The sequence below is a fragment of the Colletes gigas genome, unplaced genomic scaffold (genome assembly GCF_013123115.1).
Source record: "Colletes gigas isolate AHSC1104 unplaced genomic scaffold, ASM1312311v1 Colletes_gigas_Sc00013, whole genome shotgun sequence".
Classification (NCBI taxonomy): domain Eukaryota; kingdom Metazoa; phylum Arthropoda; class Insecta; order Hymenoptera; family Colletidae; genus Colletes; species Colletes gigas.
The window spans coordinates 4,007,875-4,016,585 of NW_025106642.1; the positions used below are offsets into that span (position 1 = coordinate 4,007,875).

Sequence of the window (8,711 nt, forward strand, 5' to 3'; positions counted from 1 at the left end):
CGCCCACGCTGCGCTCTCTCGGAGATCGCGGAGAGCGTGCACACGGCAAGACCAGAGAGAAAGAGAGAGAGAGGAATAGCGTGAGAGGAGGACGAGAAGGAACGGGGAGCCCGTAGAAGAAGAGAAAGAGCTGGGAGAGCAGGGGAGAGCCGAGGTATTCGCGGTGCAAAAAGCGAGGATGCAAGCAAAAAAGGAAGAGCGCAACGAAGAAACCGGTTTTTTCCAGTTGGGCCAGGTCGGGGCGTCGAACCTACGGACCGCAGCCTCCCTCCGAGAATAACTTGCATGCAGCCAGCAGACGACGACGTTGACGGCCGGCATCTTCTTCTTCGCGGCGTCTCCGCTCAACCGGCTTGAGCTTGTCCCAGGTCCGGGAAGAAAGAAGGACACCCGGGCCTTTGGCCCGTTGAAAACGACCGCCTTGAAAAGAATATCGCCTATCCGAAGAAGAAGAAGAAGGGAAGGACGAGCGTGGGCGGCCGGACGGGTATTATGCGAGAAAAAGGAGAAGCGCGGCCGAGGGAGGAGGGCAAGGACCTTCTCTAAACACCGCGGTTCGTTGACGCCAACCTTTTCGCTGCCCAGGTCGCCTCTGCCGCCTCGTTTTTTCTACCTGGCATCGACCGACGCTGGCTCCCGGCACACGTTTGTCCCGGGTCAAGGAAGTTCGCGCGTCCACGAGAGGAACAACAAGAGCAAGGCGAGAAAAGAAACGGAGCCTTGACGCGTAAAATATACACCGGCGGATAAAAGAAACCGCGAAAACCGGCGACCTCGAGGCTCTGCCGTGACCACGATGATCTCACGACGAGGGACCGAGCGAACTGTCGCGCGAACGATTTCGATCGCTTCGTGGGTACGCGGGGGAACCGAAAAATATTTTATCAGGGATCGATGGCTCGCGCCTATCATCGATAGTTTGCTAAACTTGCTTCGCCCGTTGCGTTCGCAAAGTGTACAGATGGGGGAACGAAAGATCAGTCCTGAAAGGAATCCCACGTTTTAGGCGCCTAAAGGTTTCAGAAAAAGTTGTAAAAGTACTGTAAAAGTTGCTTCTCAAATTGAGTATCATAATAACAATGATAGAGGTAGAATTTAAAGAATTACAGTGTATTTAAATGTTTCGATTATAGTTTTGGACCTCTTTGAATGGTGCAAAAAGAACCAATTGTTTGAAAATACGAATTATTTAATATTCACGCTGCTCTGTTATAACGAATGATGCCAGATGGATCTTGACCCATATTTTCAAAGTATATTATATCTAATAATTTACCTATGCGTCGAACCCTGGACTGATCTTTCTGTCTTCCAACAATACCCATCTATGGCTGCAATAATATTCCAAAAGGAAGAAATTTAAGTCCCAGTGGCTACCATCGAAGATTCGTGATTGTCTTGTTAAATTTTCCTGTACGATTCTTTATTATCCATATCACATATCTTGTAAATAGCATTTGTAGCAAACTTTGAACACACTATGACTATGGATACGAGTACCGAATATGAAGGGTATCGCTCGTGAAACGATGGGTTCTAGTTAATGGGAACAGTTTGGAATTGCACGTCAGGTTGCGTTCAATAACAATAATAATTCGTTTTCATTGTGTGAGGATTATAAAAAAGAAAATAATGTACGGAAGTAAAAGCAAGCATACGTTACGAGGTATAGCTATACGCTCTTATTAACCTAACCTCGTTCGTAAAGAACTAACGACGTTTGTATAGAGCACTATGACTGTCAGACTGTAGCACTTGGTACATGTTCGTGGTGTGTAAACTGTTTGTATATTAAATATTTTTACAACGCAAGATACATGCTATATGCAACAAAAAATTATACTGAAAAATGCATCTGAAAGTTTATACAATAGAATTGATCGCGAAGTCCTATTTTTTCTATAAAATTAATTATTCGAAGAAAAAAAGAATCCAGGGTCGCAGGGACGAAAGACCGTTTGAAATAATATTGTCGCAGGCTAGAATAATGCTACCACGGTGGTGTTTTACCGCCGCGATACTGCTACGAGCTACGAGGGATGCCCCTTTCGTCCATAAAGTTTCACGATAGGCAATTAGTCATTAATGTACGCGATACGAAATCTTGACCAGTAATGAAATAATCCTTTTAAAGGATTATGATCGCTAAATTCCATTCAGGGGCATTCTCTCTAGTGCGTTTGTCAAAGCAACGAGCGAAGCACGATTTCTATTGAAATATATTTTGGTCCTCTGTCTACTTACAAAGTTAACACACGTTGACTGTCATGGCGGCCACTGGTGGCTAGCAATCCAAGATTACAACGTTTACTAAATTCTTTGCAATGAAATGTAACATTTTAAATAACGAAACACACTGTTGTACTATCGAATATAGTTATGACGACAAGATGGCGTGACAATGAACGTGTTAAAATCGGCGCGCGACGCTTGGTACGATCATCGTCGATTCTCTATGAGTTCGGGCTAAAAAGTACTCTAGCTTCGGGTCAGTTAAAGAAAGGCTGTTCGCTAAAAATACACGGGCGAAATTGTTCGCGAAAGGGGAAGAACCACCGCCGGGAGGGGGGGAGTAAACAGAAAGAAGAAGAGGGAATTGGCTGGCCGAAACGTAAGGTCGACGACGTCTGGTCTTATTTTAAACTGGTCTTGCCCGAGATTCGGCTCTCCGTGCGTCGATTGCCTCGAGTCGCGGTTGTCCCAGGTCCGGGAAAAAAGAAGGGTACGGGAGTCGCTGTGGTGGAGATAGGTCGGGAATGGGACAGAGAGCGAGAGATAGAAGGGCGACTCGGCGCGCTGGAAACGGAAAGGAAAAAGGGGGGAAAAAAGGAGAAGAAGGATGCGTTGTATCGGAGTCGGGGGCGGGGAGCAGGCAGGAAGAAAGGAACGAGGCGAGACCCCAAAACTTTGGGGTCATTGCCGTTTGGTCTCGTTTTAGCCTTTCCTTCCTCCCACCTTGTTCGCCTCCTTCTTCTTTCCATCCGCTCCTCGTATTCTTTTTCCGCCGTTTTAAGCACTCTTTCGAGCAAGGTTGGCCACCATGTTTTCCCTCGCCGCGTGCCCCTACCGCCTCCGTGTGCGTATATAACCGACCTTCGCGCGTGTGCGAGAGAGAAAAACCCGAGCGACGAACAAACGGGAGAGAGAAATAAAAAAAAAAAAAAAAAAAGTAACCGATCGGTACCGTATATCGACACGACCGCGAAACTGTTCCTTAACGCGAGGTCACCACCAAATGACGAAGACAGATACTTTACAATGAGGACGTCGAATTTCGTTCATATCACTTCATTTTTTACCTGTTCAAAGTATGGCCTTTGTTGGCACAACCGTCTTGCGTACACAGAAATGAGAAATGCCGTAGATATCGCGCGGATCGATGTTTGAAACACGATGATCGCAACAAAGGCCATCATAATTGTGTCGTAGTAGCTAGTCGTTTGTGATCTATGCTTCGCAATCCCGTTCAATTCTGTGAGGTCTAGCCAGATCGATCGGGGATCCTCGAATTCACGGAACGCGGGTCGTTCGTTTTCGAAGGACCATCGCAAGGAGATATCTTTCATCGCGTCGTCGATCCCGATCGCTCTGCAGACCTCACGCTCTGAAACATCCGTCTGTCTGGGCTTTGCTTTCTCCCTCCTGTCTTCCTCGAACGTCCTCTTTACACTTAACCATTCTACTTACAGAAAACTGAAACCTAAAACAGAAAAAACATGTCATTTATCTCCACACATGATACACGAAAGTTCAAGTCCCTTCCCGAGCCATTAGTCACGAAACCCTCTTCAGCTTCAACGCCAGAGTCCCTGAAAAAGAATCGATCGCGATCAACGCGTCGAACGCCAGAACGATCGCTCAGGATTTATTCAAAATTTAGTTCGTTGCATAAAAATTCTTTCGTTGAAAATAAATATTGAAAAGTTTGAGATTAGATTACTATCCGAGAGTGCACAGTAAATCAAGATACGAATCTTGATTTATCCGAACAGCAGCTCTCTATGAATAACGCAGCGATTCATGTGAGTATCAAATTGGTCAGTGAGAGCAATTTGAAGGAACGACCGTGTCTTTTTGTCCGTAATTCTTTGCGAAAATGGTGATAGAAGGGAAAGTCTGTATCGCGATGTTCGGGAATCGTCTCCTGGCGGTCGACGCGTTCAAAAGAGAGAAAAGGTCCTCCCAGCCTAGTAAAGTCCTTTGCCAGACACTCGAGGTGAATTCCCTTTGCAAAAATAAGTAGTCCGTGGTGGCGGCGGCAAATCGGTGCCCTAACTCTCACTGGTCAATCATTCTGTTCTGTGCGCTGCCTGTCCTGCGCTTCTGGTTCGCGACACTCTGTGGTGGTATTCTGTGGGTCGGCTGCTCTCTACGGTGCGCCGCGTGTGCCTGCTTCCGGTTCCTCTTCTTCCGGCCCCGCAAAAAAGGAGTTGCAACAGCGTGTTGTGTTCCAGCAACACGCCGCCCTGATCGGCGGCCCGAACGCAACCAGCTGTCCCGTCTGCCACAAACTCTTCCTCGGCGGCGAGGCTCTCATGGAGCACATGAAGCACACCCACAAGGACCCGAATGCTTCCGGCGTTGCCAGTAAGTATCTACGGATAATCGAGCACCCTCGATCTCGTCCGTGTCACTCTTTCTTTCTCCTTGCTTATCGTCCTTACGTGTACATTGGGAACACCTGTCTCTACTCTGTTCTCCGCACTAACGCTTACAACACTCTGTCTGTAACACGACTAACGCACGATCAACGCGATATAATCGAATACTTCTGTGCTTCGTCTCCTGGACGCCACGGAGGGGAACGAATCATCGTAGACGACGCGTATGCTGACAAAACTGTTCAGAAGTCGATGCAAAGTACCTGACCTAGACACACATCCGGTGCCGATGTGCCGGCGTGGAGTTTGCTACGATTGGTTCCTTCCCGTGGCCGGCCGACTTTCGCTGGGGATACTCCGTCCATCCTTTCTAACACCTAACAGCTAACGAACGAATAGAGGGTTTCTCGCGCGAATACCTTCGAGGAGAAAGAAAGAACCGAGATAGACGTAACGAGGGTGCCTTAATTGCGAGAGTAAGTCTAAAATGGGAGAGAAAGCGAGAGACAGAGAGGTGGAACTACCGCTCATCGAGAGACACGAACGAGGGGTGGTTCGTCCTTAGTCTTTAAGTACGTTTCACGTCCCCACCCCCACCTAAGAAACTTGCTTTGGCGCGGGCGATATGCACACATTGTCCTGTCACTTCTTCGTACTGTTGTTTCGCTGAAACGGAAAAAGGGGGTGTAGCACACTTAGAGCGCACTCACCGACTAATACTTGCGTTACTACTCGCTAATATAAAACCGGTGCTTCAAAAGGGTGGTGTCTCGTTCTCGTTTTGTGCGTGTTCTGTCAAGTGTGTGGGCGTACATACATATATATATATATATATATATATTTATACATATATCATATAAATACATAGATAGACGTACAGAGAACAATCGACAAAAGCGTGACCGCGCGCGCGCGCGACGATCATACAGAGAATCTCTTTGCGACAAAAAACCGCGGGCGTCCCGTTTTTTCGAGCGCGTCATCTCGTTTCCTCCATCGTTTTTCAAGTAACACGGAAAACGGTGCGTGTGCCAGAGTATCGACCCTGGTGTTGTTGAGCCACGACAGAGAGCGCAAGTTTAGTAAGCCATCTTTCGATCGTGCGGACCAGATCCGATCTCTACGGTGAGAACGAAAGAACAGAGAAAAGAGTCTGGAAGAGACACGTAGAGACGGAGGGAGACAAGCGAAAGAGAAACGAAAAAAAAAAGGAGGAAGAAACTTAGAGAAAAAAAAAAAAAAAAAAAAAAGTGAGGGGAGGAAAACTGCGACTCGAAAGACAAGTTAGAGATAAAATAATATAAAGTAAAATAAACACGAAGTAAAATAAAATAGAATAAAACGAAATAAAATATATGATTTAAAAAAAAAATAAAATAAAAAAAAAAGAGGGAAAGAGAGAGATTCGTCGTCGAACTTTTCTTTGTGCGTCTATGAGCGTGCGTGCGTGCGCGCGCGCGCGCGTACGTGCGTGTGCATCTTGGTTTTTGGGCCGACGACCTCGCTCGTGAAAGGGAGCCAGCAACGGCATGAAGCAGCTCGCGGTGCGTCCGAGGTCAGTGCTCTCCTCTGGTCCTCGGTTATCCGTGTCTGCAAGGATTCTCCCTTCGCCTTCGAGGTCGACCGGAATGTCGACGTACGTACACGCGCGTGTGTACACGCGAATGCGTGAGAAATAAGGTGGAGGAGGAGGAGGAGGCGAAAGATGATTATAATGATGAAGATGATGATGATGAGGATGAGGAAAAGAGAACGAAGAAGGATGATAATGAGATGATGATAGTGATAACAATGGTGATGATGATATGATATGATATGGAGGAGGTGGCTTTCATTCCTTGGGAAGCTTTATCCTGCTTAGCATTGACCTTGAAATTGTGTCGCCCTATTGTTCCCTCCGCTGACTGCACAACCTCCGTTGCCGGGGTTTACCTAGCGAAGCGACGGACCGCCAACCACCCGTGTCCTGTGTGCGGAAAACACTACGTCAACGAGGGTAGTCTTAGGAAGCACCTGGCCTGTCATCCTGAGACCAATCAGCTTAGCACAAGCCTCAGGATGTGGCCGTGCTCGGTGTGCCAAGCCGTCTTCACCCATGAGAGCGGTAAGTATAATTCTTGCTGAAACAAACCTACCGAATACAAATCGAATACAATTTTTTTTTTTTCGTTCTAACCGGGGTTCTGTGGTACTTTTTACTCTTTTCGTTTTGAAACGCATTTTACCGTGCTTCGTTTATACATCCAAGCGTGTCGACACCGAACAACGAAACTCTATCGAGGCTGCTCTGTTTTTGCTGTTAAGGTTTGTTGAGTCACATGGAGCACATGAGAATGGACCCGAAACATCAGTTCGCTGCGCAGTACGTTTTGAGCCGCGCGGCCGCTGAGAGGCGGGAGAGAGAAATCCTCGCGTCTTCGAGTTTAGGTAACAGAAAGTTGTCGCAACCTAGTCCCTTTTTTCTAACGTGTACGTGTCGCCTGTGAGAGGAAATATCGTAACGATACACATACGTTATTCTCGTGTCCAGGTACGGGATTGGGTGTGTTGGGAAGTCAAACAGGCGGACCTCAAAATTTGCAACAACCACCGATGTGTCCATCGCCGTCGGCTCACTCGGACAGCAGCAGCGGAAATGGAAGACTATCGTCGGCCGGTAGTGAACCTGGTACGCTCCGATCTTGTTCCTCCGTCTTCTTGCAAACGGTCGTCTGGAATGATCGTTAGAGTGTCCGTGAATAATAATCTTAAAGTAACGCCTGTTTTAACACCACCTTAAGAAGCGACCTTTCAATCTTACGTTAACAACACGTTCGCTGAAATGTATCAATATGTCGTACACACCGAGCTTCGAAACGCAGCGACAGTTATTGTAGTAAACATATATATTACACACTTGATATACCTGAGAGTAAAATAAAGTACCTACGAATTCTTGTGTGAGTAATTTCCGTATCATACGAGCGTTCTTTTATAATCGTCTTTTCTACCGACTGTTAGACCATAGTTACTTAGTAGCGCTACTTTACACTCGGCTACGTGCTCGTAAGCCGTGTATATTAACGAGAGCAGACTTCTGCGCAGGTACCGGTCTGCTGAATAACAACAATAACAACAATAATAACAATATGGCGTCGCCGGGACCCAGTGGCAACAAGCTCAGCGAGATGCTCCGAACGGGAAGTCAGTCCGGCTCCGCGCAACAGTACCACGACGAGATGCAGTCGCAGCAACAACGCATGGCAGTGATGGCCGCCGTGTCAGCGGGTAAGAATCCTCTTCCATACCGCTATTCTCGAATCGATTGGTCGTTTGAATTCTCCGCGATACTCGCTTGGCCCGTACAAGGACGGTCGATACCGCTTATCTGGTCGCGCGACTCCGCTCCAAAGAAGAGATACGACGCACTCGTGTTCCAATTATTCCCGATAAAGTTTGATTCGCAATCGTTGCTTTTTCCACGGCAACAATACTCTTTCTTATCCGGGCCACTTTGTTCGCGAATATTCAAACAAATTTCAATCCTCGATCGAAGATAAATCTCGATTGGTGGTTAACAGGTTTGCAAAATTCGGTGTCGCCGAATCTGTCGCCGGTGGACATGGCGTCTCTGGCGGCGGCCATGAGAATGGGCAACAACGGTGACATGAGCGGCGGCGCGCAAGGATCGACGGGGCCCCAACAACAAGGTGTGCAAACAACCGGACCAGAACAGACTCTGAGGATGCACCAGGCGGAAGCTTTGTTGCGCTCTCAGGCCGAAGCCGCGCTCAGACTGGCTGTAAGTGCATTACGTGCAACTATTATTTACCGGTCGAACATAGTCCAGACTGTTAACGACGCGTCCCGAAACGTTCTGACTGCATGTTTAACGTTTTGCGACAGGTATCGCAGGCAGCAGCAGCAGCGGCAAGTTCCGCGGTCGGCGGGGACGTCAGACATCATTTAGGACAGCATAATGGAGGTAGCACTTCCGGCATGCCTGGACATCATACGAATCAACAGATGTCGCAGCAGGACACCTTACCGCCTGACCTTGGTAAGCTCATTTTTACCAAACTAGTTCAAATACCAAAGTCTGCACGATTATACCCTGTCGGTTGTACAAGA

General features: G+C 47.6%; 1 protein-coding gene across 1 annotated transcript in view; it reads left to right on the top strand.

The window, feature by feature from the left end:
* The window catches only part of LOC122399432 (zinc finger protein 853), a 116,481-nt gene that overhangs the window by 89,987 nt on the left and 17,783 nt on the right, over positions 1 to 8,711 (top strand). The window contains exons 5-11 of the mRNA XM_043400110.1: positions 4,428 to 4,587; positions 6,538 to 6,705; positions 6,906 to 7,028; positions 7,132 to 7,269; positions 7,674 to 7,868; positions 8,162 to 8,382; positions 8,487 to 8,640. Of these exons, the coding sequence (XP_043256045.1) occupies positions 4,428 to 4,587; positions 6,538 to 6,705; positions 6,906 to 7,028; positions 7,132 to 7,269; positions 7,674 to 7,868; positions 8,162 to 8,382; positions 8,487 to 8,640 (1,159 nt within the window). The remainder of the gene's footprint in view (positions 1 to 4,427; positions 4,588 to 6,537; positions 6,706 to 6,905; positions 7,029 to 7,131; positions 7,270 to 7,673; positions 7,869 to 8,161; positions 8,383 to 8,486; positions 8,641 to 8,711) is intronic.